The sequence below is a fragment of the Taudactylus pleione genome, unplaced genomic scaffold (assembly GCF_031769625.1).
Source record: "Taudactylus pleione unplaced genomic scaffold, aTauple2 ptg000085l, whole genome shotgun sequence".
In the NCBI taxonomy this organism is placed as follows: Eukaryota; Metazoa; Chordata; class Amphibia; order Anura; family Myobatrachidae; genus Taudactylus; species Taudactylus pleione.
In genome coordinates, this window is record NW_028284487.1 from 8,851,853 (window position 1) to 8,878,929 (window position 27,077).

Consider the following 27,077-nt stretch of genomic DNA (forward strand, 5'->3'; position numbering starts at 1 on the left):
TGGTCAGATGCACCTTATCGAGTACATTGAATAACTGAGTTACAGGTTTTTATTGTACAGTAAGAAGCTGACTTACCTTAGGATGTAGGGGGCAAGTGCTCCAGCTAAAGGTAACAGTATGCTTATCCAATGACAGAACCAAGCACACTTAATGTAGGATGTAGGGGGGCAAGTGCCCAGCTAAAGGTAACAGTATGCTTATCCAATGACTGAGCCAAGCACACTCAATGTAGGATGTAGGGGGCAAGTGCCAAGCTAAAGGTAACAGTATGCTCATCCAATGACAGAACCAAGCACACTCATTGTAGGATGTAGGGGGCAAGTGCCCAGCTAAAGGTAACAGTATGCTTATCCAATGACTGAGCCAAGCACACTCAATGTAGGGGGCAAGTGCCCAGCTAAAGGTAACAGTATGCTCATCTAATGACAGAGCCAAGCACACTCAATGTAGTATGGAGGGGGCAAGTGCCCAGCTAAAGGTAACAGTATGCTTATCCAATGACTGAGCCAAGCACACTCAATGTAGGATGTAGGGGGCAAGTGCCCAGCTAAAGGTAACAGTATGCTCATCCAATGACAGAACCAAGCACACTCAATGTAGGATGTAGGGGGCAAGTGCCAAGCTAAAAGTAACAGTATGCTCATCCAATGAAAGAGCCAAGCACACTCAATGTAGGATGTAGGGGGCAAGTGCCCAGCTAAACGTAACAGTATGCTCATCCAATGACAGAGCCAAGCACACTCAATGTAGGATGTAGGGGGCAAGTGCCCAGATAAAGGTAACAGTATGCTTATCCAATGACTGAGCCAAGCACACTCAATGTAATAAAATCAGCAAATTTATTGATGTAAAGTTGAAAGCCAATAATTCGCAGTTTTCTTACCTTTGATGAAACTTCTGCTCCTGAATGGAAACATGATCTTTATTGGTTGACTGCATTATACCTTTGATCAGAATTTCCCTCTCTGAAACTTTGGAATAATGCGCTTTTAAATTTCACATCAATAATGTTTCTGTTTGTATTAAATCAAGTGTGCCCTGCACTCAGATCGCATGAACCTCCTTTGCTGAAATGCAAAAAAATAATAATTAAAGCAACAATCCCACACAGAAGGTTTATATATTTGTTTAAATAGAAAATTAATTCTCTTAAGCCTGTATTTGTTAGTCTTGTGAACTTCTGAAAGCAGGGTGGGGGGATTTACGTTACACAGAGGAGACAGAGCTCAGAGTGGTGTGCCAATGCATCTCTGCACACCTAATCATGTGACAGTTATAAATCAGTAACAGCAGCCTGAAAACATGGTATCGTTTATTTAGAAGGCACTGCAAGAGTTGTGTAGGTCCGTGCAAAAGGGAAGGACGAACAACAAGTAACATAATAAACACTTTGATACAGACAATTTCATAACATAAATACCTGACTACACATTTTAGTTAACACAATTGTGTAGAGAAAACAAAGCGGAGTGGGCCCTACTTGCAAGCGCTTACAATCTCGAGGGAATATGGGGGACACAGAAGGAAGAAGAGTAGATGAGGGACGGGTGGTAGGCTAGAATGAGAAAATACAGTTTACGGTATGTTTGATGGCCAGGAGGCTGGATGACAGTCTTATTGAGCATGAGTGAGTATTCCAGAGTTTGGGACAGTCTGGAAGAAAACCAGGGGTGCTTAAAGCCTACCACATTGATATATGTTAACACACTTATTTTATTTTATGGCCTTGCCACTTTTAACATTTGTGTTAGTTGATCAGATGAATGCAGTTCCAGCTTTATGCGTTTTAAGATGGTTATTGTTAAAAGAGTGCGGAACATTTATGTATATTAGGAAAATTAAAACTTAAGTGTGGATTCCTGATAAATGCATAATCCGGAGGTGTACTGCAACCATACACATTTTATCAACAAGAAGCAACAGCTGACTCTATTTATATACTCAAAAACAAATAGGCTGCTTACTCACATGGATATGTTTAATACAATGTTGTTAATTTGCAGGTATTCTCCTTATTCTTTGTATGTGCTGTCCTTGTAGATGTCTCGCAGAGTGTACAAAGGAATTCCTTTACAAGTGAGGGGTCAGGTCTGGTCGCTGCTTTTGGATGTAGAAGTTATGAAGTCTGAGAACGTGGGTAAATATGAGGTATGTCTTTTATCTGATTTTTTTTTATGTCATTAAAGCTTGTCCATTTAACGTTCAGGACACTATACACTCAACATAGACTAATAAAATACATGATATATAAAAAAGATATCATCTTACATATGGTTTACAGGATAATATCTATAAGATATAACACTAAAGAACAATTTACTTTTTTATAATGACAAGAAAAAAATGTGTCAAACTCAGGAGTGTGGGGAACATTTACCCATTTTGGGTACGTCATTATACAAATGTTGAGAAACAGTGTTCTACTTGATCAAATGTAATTTTCTATGTTTACAGACCCATTTACTGTACATTTCCCTATTGAATTGGCATAGCTGCTAATGTTTCAGATACAGAAATTGGGACAGGAAATAGCTGTGTCCCTATGGGAGTGTGCCTAGTGTTTGGAAACCACAGTTGTTTCCAGTATCTGCACAGGTGCCATTCGCACAATGATCCGGTCTTTGGAAGGGGGGTGTGAAGGGGGCAGCCTTACCTTTTCACTATGATCAGATCAGACCTGTTTTATTACGTTGAACTGCGATTACCTTGTTGTAAGGGTATCAAAGTGAATATTACATTGGCATTTTTGTAGACTTTTTGGGATTGATTGTATGGAGGTAGATTGGTTGATGAGGGAAGGTGGTGTTTGTTTTGTTTTTTCAATATTCACCTTTAGGTCCCTGTTTCAAAGATGCATTATTAGCATAAATTCAAAATTTAGTGTAAAATACACAATCACATTTTTACTAAAGCATGGCTCACACAGAATATATCTCTAAATAGGTTGCAGTATTGTCAGTTAGATGTGTTCGCAGATTAATTATTTGCTATTCTGCACCCTAGAAAATGAAAGACCTGGCCAAGATTTATTCAACAGAGATCAAACAGATCGATTTGGATGTAAACCGAACATTCCGCAATCATATTATGTTTCGAGACCGGTATGGAGTCAAGTGAGTGGTAAACACATTAGGATTATTAGGATTTTTTATTTTAATATAGAATATGATGCAAAGCCAGACAGGTATAAACTGGTGTAAGATTAAAGTCCTTTTGTGGACTGAAAATGGCCATATGTGCACTAAAGACGCACCCACCCTACCACTTCATCTCATTTCAGTAACTCCACAAATCTCAGATTACTCTCTACTTTGCTAGCAATGTATTCACTCTGCCCAAATATTTATCCTGCCTAATACCCAGACATGACTTATAGGTCACTGGACCTGTTTCTGAGGTGGGAGTAAAGTAAAAAAGGACAAGAAACGGTAGACCATGGCAAAACCATGCTGCTCTACAGGTGGGGCAGATATAGAATGATCTACAGCTGCAGAGCACTTGTGGGCTATATGCAAAAGCAGCCAGTATTTACCCTGTGTGGAAAGATCAGGGTAGGGGTGCTATCTCCTGAGGTAAAAGGTTGAACTTGTCATGCAACAGTCGAGAGCCTTGGCAAAAGTATCAGCAGCTACAGATGTGTCCACATACATCAATCCTCCGTGTGCTACAAGTCACGGTACACATAATGTGTGAGCGATGTACGACTTGGTAGCGCCGAGCGTCTTTTATTTTTAAAATGTGTAAGTGATGCGATCAGAACGCACAAGCACCTTTGCTGATTAAAGTGATATGCGGCATGCCTATATTATGTGTGCGACTGCACCTGTATTTGCTTGTGAAATGCTACGTTGCAGTGTCACAGCCACTGACACTGCAAGCATTTCGCATGCAGATATGTCCCATTAGCATCGCTTTGTGAATAAGACGGATTTATGGAAAAATGTGCACAAAAAGATGCTCGGCGCGACAGTCATGCCGTGGCATGGAGCGACTAGAAGTTCTGTTTAATGCGCAAGGAGGCTAGCTGTATGTGGACATATCTGTAGTTGTTGGAAGAGGGATATAGTGGTTCTTGTTTGCGCTTGAATTTCCGCAGCTCAAAATTGGTATTGAAGTTGGGTGGGTATATGAACGTCTTTTGTAAGAATATACAATTTCGGCCTATGAATCTAAAATATGTTGGGAGATGATGGTGCATTTGCTACTGATGTAAAAATTTGTAATTGGATGATAGTGAATGCAAAAAAAAAAATTTTAATAAAAATATTAAAATAAAATTTAAATGAAAGTATAATTGAAAAAATTAATAAAAAAAAAAATTAATAATAATAAAAAAAAATACATTAAATAAAAATATAATGAAAGTTCAGAAATAAATAATTAATAAAAAGCAGTGAGAAAAGGAAGAAGGAAAGAAAGAAAGGAGTCAAGGAAAGAGATTGGTATACAAATATATATTAAAATAATGTTAAAATAATGTTTATAGTCTTAATAGACTATTTAGAGGTGTGCCAGTTCTGTAAGTAGCCCAGTTGCATCTGCTATGATGCAATCCTAGTGCCACCAACCCACCCTGACTACCTTTGTGTAATAGTAGACTTCAGCTGCTGACTCCCGTCCGACCCGTGACCACGTGATACGCCGGGTTGGCGCCGCTTGATGACGTAGCGTGCCGGCGATGTTCAGTGGACTGGTAGCGGTGGCTGCAGTGTTGTTCTCTGGGCACTTCCTCAGACTCTCCAACGCGTTTGGGACCTCCAAGGGTCCTTTGTCAAGGATGGGGGATATTTATTTCTGAACTTTCATTATATTTTTATTTAATTTTTTTTTTTGGATTATTTATTTTTATTTTTTTAATTCATTTTTTCAATTATACTTTCATTTAAATTTTATTTTTATATTTTTATTTTAAATTGTATTTTTTTGCATTCCCTATCGTCCAATTACTAATTTTGACTTCAGTAGCAATTGCACAATCATTCAGTAGCAATTGCACCATCATCTACCAACATATTTTAGATTCATAGGCAGAAATTGTATATTCTTACACCAGCGCTCATATACCCACCCAACATCTGTAGTTGTATTAGCAGCACAAAAATAAACAAAACATAAAAGTAAATCCTGACCTGTCCAGTTCTAACTAAACAAAATGATTCCCTCTCTGAGTGGAAGAACCTAACGTTCCTCTCACAAAACAGAAGTCTTTAGCACAGCACTTACTGTACATTCAGTAATCACAGTGTCTCACAACAGGCCTCTTACCTGTTCCCAGGTAGTGAGAGACTGACTACAGAGACTGACACACCCTTTATCAGTCTCTCTCAGGTAGTCTGGCAATCAAGGCTGCTAATCAGCTTCTATCTATCAAACAGAACCTAAAAACCTGGGGCATATACATTATGTAGACAAAAGTGATTGGACCCACGCCTGCGCAAGCAAAATGTTCTCATGCATACCATTGCACACAGTTCCAAATGGCCACTAATGTGTCGGTTTCGACAAGAACACTTTGTAGGGAGGCCTATGCATTTGCAGTTCTATGGAAACAATGAATGTTTCCAGGGTGACGCTGGACTGGTATACAGAAATTTTGGTAACCCTAATGGGCTGACCAGATCAGAGTCCAGATCTTAACCCCATTGAGAACCTCTGGGACGAATTAGAGTGATGGGTGAGTTCTAGTCAGACTCGACCTCCTTCAGTGTCACAGTTGGTCATTGTATTTAAGGTGGAATGGCAAAACACTGCCTGCTGTTTGCCATGAAGGGTGTCTGCAGGAAACACTGCACGTGGTGGCCTACAAAGTACTGATGCCAATAAAATCTTGTTGATCTATTTGTTGTCAGTGGCCAATGACTTTGGTCTATATCGTGTATATCTCCCCTTGACAAACTTTCCAGTGGTTTTGTCACACCAGCATGCAAAACAAAACATGTATTTACACCTTGTATTGCAACATGGTTTGTCCAGGTGCACAGTTACTTGATATTTTTTGTTTTATTCCCAACTCCCCCTAGCAGAGATCACCTGATTCAGAGTTGTATGTTATGCCGATGTTTTTGCAGTTGAGCGTTTATCGTACATTACTGTAGCGACTATTTATTTTGTTTTTCGATTGATTGCCAATCATACTGCGAATAGTCTCTGGTGCTTGGAGAGATTCAAAATCACAATAATAATAAATAATATAATAAATAAATAAATTGATATAAAGATAATACCCCGCTGCTGTTGAGAAATGGTGGCAAACCCCAAAAAAGAAAAGTGATACACAGTGCAACAGCTCAGGAGCTATGTCTAAACACCAAGTAATTCACAAAGGTTGGGTATGAAATACCGGCAGTCGGGATTCCTGCTGTCAAAATGCTGACAGCTGCATCACGATGCTCGATAGGTATACTAACCTCCCCCCCCCCCTTCTGCCCCTAAGCACAATGGGTTCTCTAGATAATTATACCTGTGCTCAGAGAAGATTTCGTTGAGTAGTGGAGGATTATGTGGAGCGAGCATATAAGGAGGCAATAATAGGCAGCTTGCCGATATGTTAAACAACTGAATGATAACGATATTATTATTATTCAGTCGTTCACTGTATTGGCCATTGTGTACGCTAAAATTATGAATGATAATGACGAATGATGCACACTCCCGCAGGTCGTTGGTCATTGTTGTTCATCGCCCGAACATGCAGGCCAACCTGATGATATTGTCAGGTTGTTGCATGTTCGGGGATGAGGGAGGGTGCCCGGCACTGAACGATATCGTTCAGTGTATATGCTCAATGTCGTTAACGACATTGAGCACAACCCTGCCGAGGACACACTAGACGATATCGCTCGTGGAGTGAATTGTCTAGTGTGTATGCACCTTAATTGTGCAGTTCAGGCTGCTGTTTCAAACTTTCATATACAAGAGACTAAGGGGTATATTTATCAAAGTTCGTTTTTACTTTCGAAAGTACAAATCCCTCCTCAAATCCCACATTTTACTGAAATTCAATTTTAGAAGCCTTTTCTAAATCGAATTCGATATGGTTCGATTTTGAACAGTGATTTGCTGTTCGTTTTTGCATGTTCATGTACAAATCGAACAGCAAATCCCACTTCAAAACGAACTTCAAAGCCCCCAAATGAATAGAACTGCTTCATGCCTTCATTTTCAGCATGAGCAGTTTGTTTTGACACAGATACATGCATACATCAGTGAATTGCATGCATGCATGTATCTTACTGCAAAATGCTTGTTAAAGTGTTAAATTTCTAAAAAAAAAAAATTATGTGGGGTCCCCCCCTAAAAGCACAACCAGCCCTGGACTTTTCATAGCCAGTCCTGGTTGTGTAAGTACAGGGAAAACATTGCATAGGGTCCCACTCTACTTAACACAACCAGCACCAGGCTCAGATCAGGTCCTGGTTCTGGAATTACAGGGGAAAAAATGCGTAGGGTTCCCCTGTAACTTCCACAACCAGCATTGGACCCTTTCTAGGGGGTGGGTAATGTCACAGTCAGGGAAACCCTATCACCGTGTTCCCCAGCCTAAACATTACCCCTGAACTCTAGTCAGCCCAGGCCAGGGAACCCTGGGGAGTTGGGGACCCACCCAATAAAGGGGTCCCCCATTTCCAGGGCACCCCAGGGCTAGGCTGATAGCCCGGGGCTATCCCCGCCACCCCGGGGCGGTAGGTTGCGGCTTGATAGTGTAAGTGTAGTATAAAAAAAGAATAGTAAACATTGTCTTCACGACTAGAACTGCAGATCCCAGCAAGCCTCCTCCGCATGCTCGTACTTGGAGAGCCACAAGTACCAGCATGAGAGCCATTAAGGGCCCGCTGGTACATGTAGTTCACCTGTAAAGTGATACAATACACACACATCGTGATAGTATAGTGTTAATACATACATACATACATACACAGTCATACATACTCACCTACATTACCTGGACTGGTCCCATTTTCTCTGTAGGCATCCATGGTCTTGGTAAAATAAAAAAACGAGAAACGCAACCCACGCAACAGGTAACAACCATGATGGTTGTTTCCTCCCAAATGAAGAGCTCAGACGCGGCTTCTCCCTTTGTATTTTTATTACCATTTATTTATATAGCGCACACATATTCCGCAGCGCTTAACAGAGAATAGTTGGCCATTCACATTAGTCCCTGCCCCAGTGGAGCTTACAATCTATGTTCCCTATCACATGCACACACACATACACACTAGGGTTCATTTTTGTTCGGAGCCAATTAACCTACCAGTATATTTTTGGAGTGTGGGAGGAAACCGGAGTACCCGGAGGAAACCCACGCAAGCACAAATATGCAAACTCCACACAGTTAGGGCCGTGGTGGGAATTGAACCCACAACCTCAGTGCTGTGAGGTAGTAATGCTAACCATTATACCATCTGTGCTGCCGTGCAGAGCCGTGTCTGAGCGTTCATTGGCTGACAGAGGTCAGCCCTCGCCTCTGTCATCCAATGAACGGCTCCCACCATTGAAGTCAATGGTGGGAACAGCAGAATCAACTTTAGTAACCCTGCGGCTCTCCATTGACTTCATTGACTCCATTGACAGAGAGGCGGGGGTGACCTCTCTCAGCCAAAGAAGGCTCAGACACTGCTCTACAAAGGTAGAAGCCGCGTCTGAGCTCTTCATTCGGGAGGTAACAACCATCGTGGTCGTTACATGTTGGAATCTCTGTATTGGAATTGCAATACAAACGTAGGTTTAAAGAGCAGGACATCTTTTCTTTCTTTGTATTTCACAGTGGCTTTTTTTTGGTACCGCTGAACACGGTTTTCTAAGTTCCATTTCTCACATTATTGATTCCTGTAAACACATTATTTTAAGACTAAAAACACTAGCGCTCCCCTATTTAGCTGCGGCTCTCATTAATCACAGTCATGTGTTTAGAAAATATTACAGATGGAGGGAGCGCTCATGTTCATTGTAAGCATATTAAATAGCAGCAATGTTAAGAATGGCAATACTACAAGCACAAAATAAATAAAAATGAAATCAATTTATAAATAAAAAATTAAAAAGTTATATCTCTAAAAACAATGAGCCACCCAATTATTTTAATTAAGATGAAATGCACTTTTTTCTGTTTAATTTATTAATTGACTATATTAATGCCTGTGATTGCGCTTCTCCCCAGGCAGAGGGCGTTATTTGATGTGTTATCGGCTTACTCTGTCTACAATACGGTAAGTTTATATGGATAATTGAAGGAATGCAGCGTTCATTACTGTCCATGAAACCTGTCATCACAGTGCTGTGGAACATAGCCTTCTTATTAACACCCAATCATAAGCATATTATTATGTTTTGTTATTCTAGTCCGTGTACAGTTGTGTTCTCATACACGTAGCGTCAATAAGCCATACGCACGAGACGACTGCCACCACTGAGGCGCTCAGACAAGAGTAGTGTACCATATATTTCTTTACATTTTGTGTATCATATACATCACAGAATCATCAAAAGGCCACATATAGTGTACTAGAGATGCTAGGCTACAACTCTAACCACATAGGAATGGGTTTCACACATGTACAAAAGTCGCAGATTAAGCACAGAACTTGGCGTGAGGAAAGCTGCGGCTATTCGCATCGGAGCCCTTTGTGCACAGATTCAGACTCTGTCACACACAGATGTACAAACGTCAGAAGTCACAGTGGTGTACGTACAGGTTTGTCACTACCAGTCATTTTATTTGTGCGCATAGAACATGCATTTTGAGCGAAAAGACAGTCGGTGCAGCCCAGTCGCCTGGGACCTGGTGCGCAGACAGATTTGGTGCGACTTGTGTATAAGGACACATCTGCATTGACGGTGAGGAATATCAATGCAAGTTTAAGAAAAAATCCTTCAGGGTTTAATTTCACAAGAAATAAACTGTAACAATAGTATTAAACGCAAAAGTTTGCAAATATGTATTAGCCAGTACGCCACAAAGACTTCCAGGCATGTTCAGGAAAACATTAACACAAGGAACCCCAATACACAAACAATCCTAACAGATAGTTGTACAGCCACACCAAATATATATATATATATATATATATATATATATATATATATATATATATTATAGTTAAATACTTCGGTGAGGTACATAGATACAGATATACACCTGGCTAAACAGTAAGCTAGCAATGCTTGTGATTCAGTTTGCCCAAAGCTTTTAAAATATTAATTGATTAAGCAATTGAAGACACTTGTGTGATCGTGTATAATAAATGTGTGTGACGTGTGCGTGTGTGTGTATATATATATATATATATATATACACACACTCTTAGATAGTTGTAATATGTTCAGCAAGCAGCAATGTTAAAGATGTATACTATCATAGTATTCTAGGCAGTTACAACCTCTCCTGTGCAGTGTGTCCCATCTCCAGCTGAACCGTATGATCCTTCCAAGCAGAACAATTTGCAGACTGTCCTCCCCCGTACAGTAAATAATTCTTTCTTGCCCACTTCAGCAATCTCTGTAATCGTGCTCAGACAACATAGTTTGCCCTGCGTATGTTTTGCGTGCTTGTCATCAGACAGTTTTTACTAGTCTGCTTCTATGTTAACTATGAAACAAAATTGTTACAGCAAACTAAAAAATGAACACTAGTTAACTGGGAAAGGGATTGTATTACTGGCAGCTAATCCCGACAAGGAGAGACCGAGAGGCTGAAATCCCGACAGGCTGAGGTAAGTTGTCTAACCCCCCCTCTCCCCCCCTAACCCTAACATGCCTTTAGGGGTGCCTAACCCTAACCTCCTCCCAGGGTGCCTAATCCTAACCCCCCCTTCACCTAGCCTAACCCCAACCCTCCCAGGGGGGTGCCTAACCCTAAGTCCCCCCGGGGTGCCCTAAACCTAACCCTCCCCCCCCCGAGGCTAACAGAACGGGCACCCGTACTTATCTCGATTGGGCCCGCAGCGTTCTGTATTATGACAGGCGTCAGTATCTTGACGCCTGTCATAACACCTTAGCCGGCGTTCCGGCATCGGGATAACACTTTTTATCTGGAGTTTGAAAATCTTCGCTGCTTGTAACTGTGTACTATCACCAGCATGTCTTTTCTAGCATTTGGTTTTGGGAATCTATATTCTAATAAAATGGATTTAAGAGAAACTCAAATTTTAGATGACTGAGCCATATTTTCACTGCAATTTTCCATATTACCCAAGTAGTTACAGGACGGCCTCTCTTTTCGACGTCCAGCTTTAGTTTTTCGCTAACACATAGCTTTTCGATGTGCACTAGATTAATGTTTTTTGGCACTTGTGCCATTCTTTTTGCATTGGGCCCATCTTACTTATAATCAATATAATTTTTTTAAGGTGAGCAATGTGTTCATTTTAGTAGTGTAAACATGTTACCTATATTTATGATTGAAAAACGACAATATTCAGTTTTTTTACGGTTTTCATTTTTTAACAGTGTTCCAGAACCGCTCTATGTGCAATGTACTACTGTATGTTAAAATCATTATTACGTGTTTAGTATATTAAATACATATCAACATTCGGTCCATGCCAAAATTTTCATATGTCAGCATTTTAACCATATTGATATCATAACTGTCAATTTAATGACAATCTTTTGCAAATCATGTTAATATTAATCGGGATATATGCATGTAATAACAAATGTGTGGACATGCATTTTAATCCTGCAGAAAAGCTGATAAATGTTTGCGCTGTTTTCAAAGCACAAGGTAACACACATAGGTGTTATTTACACATCATTAAAGAACATATGAATATAGCAGATGGATGTTGAGATATATAGATGAGTTTAACCAGGGGCGTCGGAATGATTTTTTGTTGGGGGGGGGGGGGGGGGGTAACATAAAATAGGATTCTCCTTCCCTTTCTCTTACCTGTTGCTGGGGCTGGGCACGCAGGGACTGGAGCGGCGGCCGCAGACTGTCAGGGACTGTGCGTTATAGCAATAAGCTGCACGGCCCCTGCAACGTACGGAGGAGGGGGAGGTGTAATGTGTGGTCTTTTAATTTAAAGACCGCACTTCACACCTCCTCCTCCATTCAGTGCAGGGGCCATGCAGCCTATTGCTATAAAGCACAGCCCTTGACCGTCCACAACCATCGTGCCTTTCAAACGTTTGGGGGGTTGAGCCGCCCCCTTGCCCCTCACCCCCACCCGTTCCAACACCCATGAGTGTAGCAAGCTTATAGCCAGTTTGTACACAATAATGTGCAGATAAGCTTTAATGATCGCTGCTCCCTGTGGTCTGGGCACCTGTGACACTTATGGGTCTGATATGCTTTATTTCTGTATTCCACAGGAAGTGAGTTACTGTCAGGGGATGAGTCAAATTGCAGCTGTGCTGCTCATGTACCTAAATGAGGAGGATGCATTTTGGGCTCTAGCTCAGCTGCTAACCAACCAGAGACACGCAATGCATGGTGAGTTCATGGGTGTGAAATATCATAAGAAGGCAGATATTCCCTGTTTCTAAGTTTAGTTTATAGGCCTTTAACAATGGTCATGTTAAAAAGAGCCAACATTCACAGTTTATTTTTATTTATATATATTTTATTAGACTACCATACAGGGAAATTGAATGAGCTCTGTACATTGCGATACTGTGCAAGCTGGGTATAAACATAACTGTGTTATCTTCTCTGGTTAACCCTTTGCTGAATAGTGGGAATACTTAAAAAATGCATAAATGCTCATTTCCTTTAAGTAGATATTTGATTGCTGAATAGACGCCTATGATAGATCGCAGTTCATTACATTTTCCCCTTAAGGTGCATATCCACTACATGACTAATGAACGACTGTACGATAACAACATTCTTATCGTACAATCGTTCATTATACTGTGCAGTGGTTATTGTGACCACACTGAACGATATGTCATTCGGTGCAGGCACCCTCCCTCATCCCCGAACATGCACAACCTGACTATATAGTCAGGTTGTGCAGTATGTTCAGGCTATGACAGATGTTGACAACGACCAGCGGGAGCGCGCATCACTGGTCGTTGCCGGCATATTCACTGCACGATTAATGAACTATAACTATGTCGTAATCGTTGTCCATTTATATCGTGTAGTGGATATGCGCCTATAGACTTGTCCGATCGCATCCTAGACTCTATATACAACCTTCTCCAAAGTTGCACTCCAAAAGCTGAGTGCTTGGACTCTGTGTAATAATTCTTAAGGGGCCTATCCATTAGGCGACCTGAAAAACTGAACGTCTAGCGTTCAGTCCTTAAGGTCACCGGGTGCGTTGCCCGCACTGAACGTCGTTCACTGAACGTCATTCAGTGCAGGAGATCGACCTCCTGTCTGTGAACATGTGGAACGTTACGATCGTCGTCAGGTTGACCAGCATGTTCCACAGATAGTCGGGGTCAGCAAGGACCCAGCGTGCACGCGCATCGCTGATCCTTGCCGGCTATCCATTAGACGACTTTCTGAACAATCTGACCAAAACCTCCTGGTTTTGGTCGGATTGTTCAAAAAGTCGTCTAATGGATAGGCCCTTTTCTTCTGTAATTCTACGGCAGGCTTGGAAGACAGTTATTGCTGTCTGCCATCTAGTGGCCAAAATTAAAAACTTCAATCATTGTTTTGATTATAATTTATACAAACGTTTTAGTTAGTGAACAAATATATACAGCTATGCATTTTTCCCATAAAGCTAATAATCATAGTGAGGAGCCCTGCTACACAGAGGAGGGGAAGGAGAAAGACATTGGAGATTTTTATATGTATTTCGGTATATTATTGAATGGGGCTCCACATTATGGAAACTAAGGGGGTCATTCAGACCCACTCGCGAGTGGCAGTACGCTCGCAAGTGGGTCGATGTTCCCCACTGCGCATGCGCACAACGGAGGGAGCTCCGTCGTGCGCATGCGCAAGACCCGGGGAGCGAAGGACTTTCCTTCGCTCGGAGTGTCTCACCAAAGGGGGCGTGCTGTCGATGGTGACTGGTAGGCGTTCCTATGGGAACGCCTACCGTCTGAAGCCGGCCCCACTGACATCACTAGTGATGTCAGTGGGAGTGATTTTGGCTCTGATAGAGCCAAAATCACTCCAGGGCTTGCGGTTGAGAAACCCGACCACAGGGTTTCACTCGCAAGACCATCGCGACCATCTTGTTGGACGCTCGTATATGCTGTGGGTGGTGACCCACAGCTATACGAGCGTCCAGGAGGACGCTCCATATTAATGGAGGAGGGCCCTGATTCAGAGCGAGCGCTCTGGTCAGAACGTCCGGCTCTGAATCAGGGCCTAAATCCTTTACCCATAAAACCTGAAGCATTCCATATAAAAGATCCAATAACTGCTGATACAATGTTTTTTATTTGGTTTATTTATAACTGTAGAATACAGACTAGTAACAGTAGCCACTGGAGACCACATAACAGGGCCGGCGCTAGGTGTCTCTACACCATGCGCCGTCCTGTCCTATCCATCTGCACGCTCCTTCCCTGCGCCCTCCCCAACCATAAAACAAACTTGCCTACTTTTGAAAATGCATTTCAGGGAGATTGTGAAAGCCAGGTTTTCCTGTTCGGCCGCACTGACAGTACATGCCTGGAGCCGGCACTGATCATGATCATTATGTTAATATACACTCAGTGACCACTTTATTTGGTACACCTTTCTAGTTCTGTGATGGACATGTCTCTGCCACCAGTACAGCCTGAATTCTTCATTGCATGGATTCAGCATGTACTGGGAACATTCCTTAGAGATTCTGGTCAATGCTGACCTGATAGTATCACACAGTTGCTGCAGAAATTGTCAGCAGCACACTCCGAATCTCCTGTTCCACCACATCCCAGAGGTTCTCTATTGGAATGAGATCTGGTGACTGTGGAGCTCATTGGAGTACACAGAACTCATTGTCATGTTTGTGGAACCAGCTTGAGATGACATGTGCTTTGTGACATGGTGCATATTATCCTGCTGGAAGTAATTATTAGAAGATGGGCAGAATGCGGCCCTGAAGGAATGCACATGATCAGGAACAATAGTCAGGTAGGCTGTGGCATATAACGATGATCAGTTGGTATTGAGGGGCCTAACTAAACATTCCCCACACCATTAGGCTTCTATCAGCCTGAACCCATTGACACACGGCAGGATAGATCCATGGGTACTGTGTGCATGATGCAGCAGAAATAAAGATTAATCAGACCAAGCATACTGTATATTTTCCAATCTTCAGCTGTCCAGTTTTGGCGAGCCTCTACACACGGCAGCCACAGTTTCATGTTGACAGGAGCGGAATCTGGGGTGGTCTTCTGTTGCTGTGGTCCATCTGCTCCAAAGTTCAATATACTATATACTATGCATTCAGAGATGTTTCCTGCATACCACTGTTGCAATTCATGGTTATTTGAGTTAATGCAGACTTCCTGTCAACTTGAACCAGTCTGGCCATTCTTCTCTTACTTAAAAAGGCATTTTTGCCCACAGAACTGCCGCTGAATGGATTTTTTTTTGTCTTGCACACAATTCTCTGTAAACTCTAGAAACTGTTGTGCTTGAAGATCCCAGGAGATTAGCAGTTTCGGAGATACTCATACCACCCCATCTGGCTCCAACAAACATTCCATAGTCCGTTTGCATTTTTTCCCCCATCCTGGTGTTTGGTTTCAACAACAACTGAACCTCTTGACCGTTTCTGAATGCTTTTATGCATTGTTGCATATGATTGACAGATTAGAATAAAATGTTAATTAATGAGCATCTGTACCTGTAGACTTAATAAAATGGCCAGTGAGTGTATAATTTGCTGTAATCTATCAGCTCTGCGTTTGTATTTAAAGATTACTTTATGCTCAGTGTCTACAGTATGTGATGGATTATAGTTGCTGCCTCTTACATACAGTACTACTAGTGAATGTAATAAAATTCAGGGTTTCCTTTAGATTTATTGCATATTTGCTATTGCATATTGCATGATCCAATGAACCCTAGACATCCTGAAAAAACATGTTAGTGGGATTATTAGGTTACATAGACATTGCCCATACAGTAACCAGACCATTAACTGGTTTTATCTTCTAGTCCCTTTATTTAGGTCTGTGTTTTTACGTTAGTAGAAACAAAATTGCACCTTTTGACAATGCATTATTTTTGCATTGTTTTAAAGAAGTTACGTAACGAGCATAAATGATTCTATACTGAAATACAATAATACTACTACAGTAATTATCATGTAGACTGCACTGGCCTATATAGAATGAATTGTCATCCATGGCTTTTAGTGTACCGGTACTCACAGGTTCCATATTCTGAACAACAGAAGTAAAACCTGATTAACGTTGCTATTAAATATATGATCATCATAGAATGGGTCCCGTTCAATGGTCTCTGATTTGGACACTGACCATGAAGGGAATGGGCTGTGTTTTATACACTGGCCATGCCATGTCTGTATAAACCACCCCACATCCAAACCAATGAAGTCACAACCCAGAGCTTGCACAATGTGCTTTGCGCACAGGTGCCTTCTCTGGCATAAGTCCAACTCCTGACAGGCCGTGCTTCATACACATGTACTCTGTATTGTAGATCATTACAGCTATTTGAGGTTCCATGACCGGGTTCGTCCCCCCATAATAACTTGATAATTTATTGTAGGGAGGACACGGTATCTCCTATATAAATGGCTATTTCTGACATATTTCACAGATTATAAAGTTACTCTGCGCATAAAAATATTTTGTTGAGTAATATATATGTTATAATATAACAAACCACCCATGTTATCTTTCCTTTTAAAGGTTTTTTTATCCCTGGTTTCCCAAAGCTCCAGAGATTTCAGAGTCACCATGAACAGATTCTCAGCAAGTTTTTCCCCAAGCTGAAGAAACACATGGTAATGTGATCTGTGTTATTGCTGAAGAAACACATGGTAATGTGATCTGTGTTATTGCTGAAGAAGCACATGGTAATGTGATCTGTGTTATTGCTGAAGAAGCACATGGTAATGTGATCAGTGTTATTGCTGAAGAAGCACATGGTAATGTGATCAGTGTTATTGCTGAGGTAGCACATGGTAATGTGATCTGTGTTATTGCTGAAGAAGCACATGGTAATGTGATCTGTGTTATTGCTGAAGAAGCACATGGTAATGTGATCTGTGTTATTGCTGAAGAAGCACATGGTAATGTGATCTGTGTTATTGCTGAAGAAGCACATGGTAATGTGATCTGTGTTATTGCTGAGGTAGCACATGGTAATGTGATCTGTGTTATTGCTGAAGAGGCACATGGTAATGTGATCTGTGTTATTGCTGAAGAAGCACATGGTAATGCGATCTGTGTTATTGCTGAAGAAGCACATGGTAATGCGATCAGTGTTTTTGCTGAAGAAGCATATGGTAATGTGATCAGTGTTATTGCTGAAGAAGCACATGGTAATGTGATCAGTGTTATTGCTGAAGAGGCACATGGTAATGCGATCAGTGTTTTTGCTGAAGAAGCATATGGTAATGTGATCAGTGTTATTGCTGAAGAAGCACATGGTAATGTGATCAGTGTTATTGCTGAAGAGGCACATGGTAATGCGATCAGTGTTATTGCTGAAGAGGCACATGGTAATGCGATCAGTGTTATTGCTGAAGAAGCACATGGTAATGTGATCTGTGTTTTTGCTGAAGAAGCACATGGTAATGCGATCAGTGTTTTTGCTGAAGAAGCACATGGTAATGTGATTGGTGTTATTGCTAAGGAAACACATGATAATGTGATTGGTGTTTTTGCTGAAGAAGCATATGGTAATGTGATCAGTGTTTTTGCTAAGGAAACACATGGTAATGTGATCGGTGTTATTGCTGAGGAAGCACATGGTAATGTGATCAGTGTTTTTGCTGAAGAAGTATATGGTAATGTGATCTGTGTTATTGCTGAGGTAGCACATGGTAATGTGATCGGTGTTATTGCTGAAGAAACATATGGTAATGTGATCGGTGTTATTGCTGAGGAAACACATGGTAATGTGATCAGTGTTATTTCTGAAGAAGCACATGGTAATGTGATCAGTGTTATTGCTGAGGTAGCACATGGTAATGTGATCTGTGTTATTGCTGAAGAAGCACATGGTAATGTGATCGGTGTTATTGCTGAAGAAGACCATGGTAATGTGATCAGTATATTACTGAATAAGCACATGGTAATGTGATCGGTGTTATTGCTGAAGAAGCACATGGTAATGTGATCGGTGTTATTGCTGAAGAAGCACATGGTAATATGATCGGTGTTATTGCTGAAGAAGCATATTGTAATATGATCAGTGTTATTGCTGAAGAAGCACATGGTAATGTGATCAGTCTATTACTGAATAAGCACATGGTAATGCGATCGGTGTTATTGCTGAAGAAACACATGGTAATGTGATCCTTGTTATTGCTGAAGAACCACATGGTAATGTGATCGGTGTTATTGCTGAGGAAACATGGTAATGTGTTCAGTGTTATTGCTGAAGAAGCACATGGAAATATGATCAGTGTCATTGCTGAAAAAGTACATGGTAATGTGATCGGTGTTATTGCTGAAGAAGTGCATGGTAATGTGATCAGAATAGACCCTGTGTGTGAAAATATTGTCATGTGTAAATTGGTGCTGTCATGAGCTACAGTGTAGAAGTGGGACTGCTATTATTCCATATATCAGCAATCTTCAATACTCATTAGCCAGTAAGAAATGAAAGTGGTATTCCAATTCTGGACAATTCCCTTACTATAACGTACCTCCACGTATAGTACATAAGTAATTTATAGTGTTACTGAAGAACAGTTACATCTATTCAGGATTGGCTTGTAGTAGAATTAGCATTGACGTAATTATCTAAGGGACATAGGGCATGATTCAAAGTTGTTTGGTAAACCCATCGTGACTGCAACATTTTACATAGCTGCTATGCGAAAATATGCAAATATCGCAGCCTCCCTGTCTCTCTGCTATTTCTTCCTGGATATCCCAGCGGTTTCTTAAACTTAATATGTCTAAGACTGAGCTGATCATATTTCCACCCTCCAACATAACCTCACTTCCCACTATTTGTTTAACAATTGATGGCACAACTATCTCTTCTAGTCCCAAAGTGCGCTGTCTTGGAGTTATACTGGACTCCTCCCTCTCCTACAAACCACATATCCAGAGCCTCTCACAGTCCTGTCGCTTCCATCTCAAAAATATTTCCAAGATTAGACCCTTTCTCACCCAGGATGCCACCATAACCCTCATACACTCACTGGTCATATCCAGATTGGACTACTGTAACCTTCTATCTGGCCTCCCCTACTCCCATCTCTCTCCTCTCCAGTCTGTCCTCAATGCTGCTGCTCAGCTCATCTTCCTCTCCAAATGCTCTACATCTGCCTCCCCTCTCCTACAAGCCCTCCACTGGCTCCCCTTCCCTTTTAGAACCCAATTCAAGGTTCTCACACTTGCTTTCAAAGCCCTCACCCATTCCTCTCCCATTTACATCTCTGACCTCATCTCCCTCCACTCTCCTGGCCGCCCCCTTTGCTCAAACAACGCACCCCGCCTTTCATGCCAACTGATTACTTCCTCCCACTCCCGCCTCCAAGATTTTGCCCATGCTGCTCCCGACCTTTGGAACTCTCTCCTTCTCCCTATCAGACTCTCCTCCTCTTTACAATCCATCAAACGGGCTCTCAGGACCCACTACTTCATCAAAGCCTTCTAGCTCCCATCCTAACTTGCTGCAACATGCTCCTTCCTCCGTTTACCCCATCTGTGTCACACCTGTTTGTCTGCCCCTCCCCTTTAGAATGTAAGCTCTTACGAGCAGGGCCTGTACCCTCTTGTGCTTCTCCTTACTCTACTTTCACCTACTTCTTACCCCCCACCAGGGCACCTAACACTTGGTTGCTTACGCTCTGTTGCATATCTAGTTGTTATGGTCACTTATGTATCAATGTATATTATCCATGTCCTTGTCCTATTTTTTACTGTAAGTCAGTTGTCAAATTATTTGTTTATGTACTTTGTAAGGCGCTACGGAACACTTGTGGCGCCAAATAAATAAAGGATAATAATAATAATAATAATGTATTGCTGCGCACACGTCCGCTCTGCAAATCCAAACATCTGCCTAAAAAGTCGCAGTATCTGTGTAAAATGTTGCAGATCAGTCAATCATCAGCCTTCTAAATAACCTCATGGCTACCCAGAATAAATTATGGAACTAGGATGCCGGCACCAGTGTAGCTGTGTACAAAGACACAGCCGCTGGATCAGACACTCCCATAAAACCCGCCCACATTTTTCTAACCACCACTCTGTTACCACCCACAAATATAACTGTCAATCACTCTGCTTCTAAAGCAGTATACACACAGTACGATCTGCTCAAACAACGATATCGCTGAATGATTTCCCTTCAACTTTCTGTAGTGCAGGACAAACAATATTGGGTATACACACTGAAAGATATCTACTGAATGATAGATCTTTCAGTGAAGTCATCCTGCGACATCTCTGAACAGGCAATTCTTGACGATATCGTCCCGGTTGGCCTGCATGTACGGACGAACATAGATATCATTATTGCTCATGCGTAAACGCGCATCGTTGGTCGTTCGCTGCATAAAATGAACGATATGAAGGATTTATCATTGAACGATATCGTTATCGTTCATAGATATTGTACCCTGTGTTTGTAGCTTTAATCCTCCCTGTGAATGGCATCGCAGAAGCACCTGGTTGCATGTGCCGTGCGACTTAGACACATGCTCTGTAATAAAAACTAGAGATGTGCGGGTTCGGTTTTACTCTTTTTTCTTTTCAACAAAATTATCGCAAGTTCGGATTTATTTTATTGGCTATCCAAAACACATGATAGCCGCTAGCCAATAAGATGCCGTTTTTTGAGATCCGAACATATCCGAGTAAAACCGAACCCGCACATCTCTAATATAAACATTGTCCAACTGCGTAAATATCAGCATAGTGTACACCCGTGAATCAGGGCCATTATTAGATTATATTTCCAAACTAGTCTTTACAGTTTAATTTTTATGCTACCTGTTTTCTGCTTTTGTCTTTGAACCCTGTTTGTTCTATTTTACAGGACAAAGAGGATATGTCCACTGGGATTTATACGACAAAGTGGTTTTTGCAGTGCTTCTTAGATCGGGTAAAGACAATAATTCAGCTGTCTTTTGATTGGTACACAAGCATAATGCATTTATTCCCATTTGCACATCTATAGGTTTTTCTGGTCCTTACATGACAATAAATGCTTTCAATCTGATGTTTATCGCTTACTTTGATGAACGTCCTATAGAAGAGATAGTCCTAGGTATGGATATTCCCATTCATCGTGTCTTGTAGCAAAATCAGGTGTGGTATGACATGTCGACATTCAGAATATCGACACCAGAATGTCATCTTGTTCTGAATGTCAACATGGTCATGTCAACATAGCATTTTTACAGTTTTCGAGACCTAACACTGACAGGTACTGTTGACATTACGGCTGTCGACATTGACAATGTTGACATAATGACTGTCGACATTATGTGAATGTTGACATTTCAACCATGTCAATATTGTCAATACAGTGACGTTTTGTACATGCTATATGCATTAGCTGCTTAAACAGAATAATGAAAAAGAGCAATAAACAATTTTCATGTAATTTAGCCTTTTTGTATTTTTTTAAGGGTGTGTTTTTTCCCAATATTTAAATGTACCATTCTTTTTTGGCAATTAAGTCCCGTATATTATACCTACAGTAAAACAGTATTTAGAAATAAACACCATGACACTTATTACATAAATATCTTTTAATGAAATAAAATATTGTCCACCATACTTGCTGATGTAAAATGTTTTTAAAAAATAAAATAAAAATAAATAAATTAAAAATGTCTTCTTTCTTGATCTAACACGGTACAGTTACAACTGTGCTATTTATAGGTGAAGACGATGGAGAAAAATAAAATAGATGAACTGAGGCGGCATATAGAACAGAAGTAGTGTATCTTATCAATAGCAATTAGCGAACATCATGAACACTACAGTGCAGAAGTGGTTCTCCAGCTGCTATGGACCTTCAAGTCCCAGCATATATTGGACCTTGTAGTTTTACAACACCTGCACAATTGTAGGTTGCCCACACTAATATATCATGGATATGCAACCAATGGCTCCCCAGCTCTTGTGGAACTACGAATGCTAGCCTGCTGAGGCTAGAAGTTTCACAATAGTTGGAGGCCTCCAACATTACCTTCCTGCACCAGCTTCTGCAGAACTAGGGGCAGGGAAAGCCGCTTGCATGGATTAGGGGAGAGCTGGGTTACATAAAGATTGGTATGTTAACCTCAGTGCATGTGTTTCTGTTCATCTTTCCAGACGCCGTTCACACTTACTCTGAGGTTGTGGGACATCTATATCTTGGAAGGCGAGCGAGTCCTGCCAGCCATGGCTTATACTATACTGAAACTGCACAAAAGTAAGACATGCTGAAAGTGAATAGTTCAGGAGGAAGCAGTGTGTGCACAGTGGCCAATATCTGAAGGTCATTTCCAGGGACACTGCTGCTGACCAGACAAACTGGTAAAATGTAAAAATGAGTTGTATTAAGCCCCTATTCCAGGGTGAGATGCTAATCTCACAAGACTATTTGAAATAATCAAGGCACTTTACCTGTGTTAAACCCATGTGCAAGGTAACTTACAATTAATTGAATTTTCCCCCAAGAGTATAGAAAGTGCCAGACAGTGATGTTACATGGGTCTACAAAGCTTTTTGTGACATATATTATATCTGTACATTCTGGTTTCTTAACAAGTTTGCTTTTGAGGGTTTGAACTACTGATGAATTCATTCGCTCTTTAAATTATGATGACTAACAGCAAGGAAAATACTTTAAAGATCATTTAATAACTAATCTGGTTAAATGACCACTTGCAAAGGACCATTTCAACTTTACCTACAGCCACAGTTCCTTTTGTGCTCAGAATGAATTCTTTGTTTTAGATTATTGTGAGGGTAGACAGACATCAGAATAAAACTCCTAGGGGTATATTTACTACAGTGCGGCTTTTTAGAAGTGGAGATGTGGCCCATAGCAACCAATCAGATTCTAAGTATTATCTTCTAGAAGGTGCTAGATAAATGTTAAGAAGAACCTGATTGGTTGCTATGGGCAACACCACCACATCCCCCTAGCATCAACTGACCTCTTAGCACCATGTAGTTGTCTTAACATTATCCTTGTCCCCATATAGGCTCTTGTGTTCTCACATGGGCTCCTGTATTGAGGCCAACATAGTATATAGTGTTATTCTAGGTCCCATATATTGTACACTTAGTGGGATAGTAGGGGAATAGAAGTGGAGGCAATTGCATCCAGAGCATCTGCATGAAAGAGTAAGAGAAAACATGTGGATGACAGAATTTAGCTCTATAAAGCCTACCTGTCCTCCCAGCATCCTTAGCGAGCATCTGTGTATAGGGATGTCATTGCACACAAGCGGATGTGCTGTTAGTTGGCCAGGAGTGATGTCATGTCTCCTGGCCTGCTATCTCCATTGTGTATGTACACACAACTGAGCTGCGCACCAGCCACACTAGGGAATCCCACACTATGGGTCACCCAGCTCTACATAGACCATAATGGAGAGGGAAAATCAGTCATAAAATGAATTGCAAGATGTGGACTAATGCTGCCCTCTGTGTGATATCAATAATAAATGGGAGGAAACTTTTGCAGTTGCATCAGTAAGGTTTGATTTGTTGTTCTGACACTTGAAAGTTAATCTTTAATAATTAATTACATCTGTTTAGTGTTTACTATTCAGTATTATCCAGGACCTGTAGTAAGAGGTAGCGGGAGTAGATTATTGTAAATTTAAATACTGGATTAATGGTTTTAATCCTTGTCATTATAAGAGATTAAATCAGAGCCCCAGCAATTACATTTCCCTTTATACCAGGAAGCAGACAGCACACTAGCTTTATCTATGCCTTCTGCACATTGAGGTATTGTTATGCATTGAATAAAATGTGCTGAAAAAAAAAAATCCAACACTGGTAACTTTGCTTAGTTTTATACACTTAGTGCTCATTGGTGGTCTGACTGCTTATCTAAAGTAGGTGTCTTCTATTCATTTGTTTCAGGCCTTTTGGCACATAAACTGTGACTTTCAGTATTACTCTTATCCTTTGTGCAGAACGCTTGCTGAAGATGTCCATGGAAGACCTTCGGGAGTTTCTCCAAGAGAAAATCGCACGTTCCTTGAGCTATGATGATGATATTGTGGTTGAACAGTTACAGACCTCTATGGCTGAGCTACGGAAGATGAAACTTGAGCTACCACCACCAGGTACAATAGTCCAATATACATTTCTCTATACATTTCTTGCTTTGCGCCCTAGTGGCATTGGGTGATTATAACAGGAATGCTGTTTTCTCTGTTAATCAGCATGGGCCGTCCAGCATTGGGATCATTACAGATTTTTAAGGGGCGGGAGGAGGCTGGGTCACTGTCGATACCCCTGTGGTCTTTGTCCAATGGACAAGGGTCCCATATGACCACCTCTGTCTTTTATAATCACACCTACACCTAATGTTATTTTAATTGAACAAAATATAAGCATTCCCCTTCCGACCTCAATAAATGTGTAATTTAGGAAGTTAGAAATTGCGAATTTGATGTTGCAAGGCTGACTGATAAAAAATATTTAAGTGTTTAATGACATTCGGATCAGACAGGAGGAATGAATGGAAGTTACATTGTGGTAGAGGCATGACAGTAATGAGAGAAAATCAGGCTTCTGATATCAGTCCACAAGGCTTTAAATTCAGCTCCACCAGATGTGCAGACAGGACCCATTTTGGTCACAATTCATCTAACAGATGTCAGGTTAACCCACAAAGGAGGGGGAGGTGGCTAGGTTATATATCCTGCAGCAATGCATCCAGATGGACAGGGGTTATCTAATATATGGTGAGTGAGCTGGGAGAGGTCTCTATGCTTGGGGCAACAAAAGGAGCACGTTTTGGGAGAGTCTTAGCCAGGCTGCCAATGCTATATCTTTTCTAAATCGGCCCACGCATTTTTACTCATTGCACAGTCTGTGGAAGACAAGCAGCATAATATTATTTGCGGAAGTTGGGGATTTAAAATCCTTGTCACTGATCTTTGTACATTAAAGATTTTAAGTTGAAATTTCCTTCCACTCTAGACTAATGCTATCGAAGTCTTTTGGTGACAGTGTTTGAAAGAGAAATGGCAGTCTCTATAGTATATTGATTTTAATAGAACTAACACGGAAATCCACAAAATTAGCATATTGTTTATGGAGTTCCAAGTCCTACCCAGTGCAGGCCAGCAAGGAATGATCTGCCCCCTTTTTGTGGTTTTATGATGAAAACCACATCCAATATGCTACTGTTTGCAAAACTGCTACTTAATAAATCTCCCCTAAATAAATACATAAATAATGGTGAGTGGCCATGTAAAGTATCGGAGTGTTAGGGGGAGGGTTAGGGTTAGGCAACGGGTAGGGAGTGTTTACATTAGGGTGCACTAGGGGGGGAGGTTAGGGTTAGGCATCGGGGAGGGTGGGTTAGGGTAAGGGTAGGGGTTAGAAAAATACTTACCATCACTTCCTATGGGTGTCGGGATTCTGGCTTTTGGGATGACGCTGTCTGTATTCTGACCAGCGGCATCCCGACAGCCAGGATTTCATACCCAACCCATGCTGAAGGTCACGTAAAATATTACATGGAGCAAAGAGAGCATGGTCTTGCTAGTAATGGGGGGTTCCTTCTCTCGTTTTTACTTAGGAATATTTATACCTTTCTATAAGGTAGATAACGCAGCCATACAAAATATGCTATTAGATGAAGTTGTATACTATACAACAATACACAAGTGTTTTCTTGTTGAACTGCATTTGTTTGTGTCCAGTGTGATTGTTTTACATAATGTTTTCTGTTGCTTGGATGTCTTATAAAGGATCTTTGCATTATTCATCCTTAACTGGTTAACTGAGGGAGAGCTGGTTCTTCACATAGGGAACATTGGCCCTCATTCAGAGCCGTTCGCTATTTGCGGTCGTTCGTTTAAAAACAAGGGGTGGCTATTCAAATGATCCGTACGCACATTGCAGTCTGTTCACACCTCTAAGTCTGAACGAACGAGCAAAACATACGCTCGTTTATTTGTTAAAAACGCCCCCTGGCCGCTCGCACCATACGTCATGTCCGCTATTTATTAGATTAATCGAGTACATCGACCAGCGTATGAACTGCTCGCTATTCTTGTGGTTGGTGTTTGCTACCACAAATTTGCGAGCAGTTCTGGCTCTAAAATAACCCAGTGACGTGGTCATTGACGCTGCTGTTTTAAATATACACACCCATAAAACGCCCGTTTTGACCTTTAAGCACGCCTGCGTTCGGATCTCCACTCCCCATTTTCAAGCACCTTCCCCTGTTACCACCCACATACGCCTCATTCTGTCACTCAAAATAGCAGGCACTTGCTATATAGCGTACAAACGATTTTCGGCCGCACTGACTGGTTCGCGCATGCGTACTAAAAAGCGTACGCATGCGCAGATGTGCAAACATCGCTCGGAACGAGCGTACTGCCGCTAACGAGCGGCTCTGAATGAGGGCCATTGTTTTCTATGGACAAGTGCAAATACAGTGCAGACAGGAAGTCAGCCCCTCAATCAAGCTGGCCACATTTTATTTTAATCCTGCCATGCAGTTGGCATAAAATGACACTAGTAAAAGTGGAAATATCAGTTTTTTTTATAGCTATATTGAAGTCACATTAACAGTTGAGATATAGGAAAGAAGTTATTACAAATTAATTGAAAACAAAATATTCTCTATGTCCTGATGACTTGTGTGTGACACTTGGTCACCTTTGTGCCACAACCTAGCACTTACCCGAGCACATGGGTAGTTTACCAAGCACGTGAAGAAATTAGAGAATATCCTACTTTCTTTCATGTTCCCAGATGCATTTTACAAAATAGTCTCTTTGTACCCTATACACCTGATTCAGAGGTGGGC

At 41.2% G+C, this 27,077-nt stretch overlaps 1 protein-coding gene across 3 annotated transcripts in view; it reads left to right on the forward strand.

The window, feature by feature from the left end:
* The window catches only part of LOC148530746 (uncharacterized), a 134,599-nt gene that overhangs the window by 102,036 nt on the left and 5,486 nt on the right, over positions 1-27,077 (forward strand). For all 3 annotated transcript variants that reach the window (XM_088468364.1, XM_088468365.1, XM_088468366.1), the window contains 8 exons: positions 2,042-2,149; positions 3,005-3,114; positions 9,165-9,213; positions 12,320-12,440; positions 16,793-16,887; positions 21,108-21,173; positions 22,394-22,493; positions 24,217-24,369. In XM_088468364.1, coding sequence (XP_088324490.1) covers positions 2,042-2,149; positions 3,005-3,114; positions 9,165-9,213; positions 12,320-12,440; positions 16,793-16,887; positions 21,108-21,173; positions 22,394-22,493; positions 24,217-24,369 — 802 coding nt within the window. The remainder of the gene's footprint in view (positions 1-2,041; positions 2,150-3,004; positions 3,115-9,164; positions 9,214-12,319; positions 12,441-16,792; positions 16,888-21,107; positions 21,174-22,393; positions 22,494-24,216; positions 24,370-27,077) is intronic.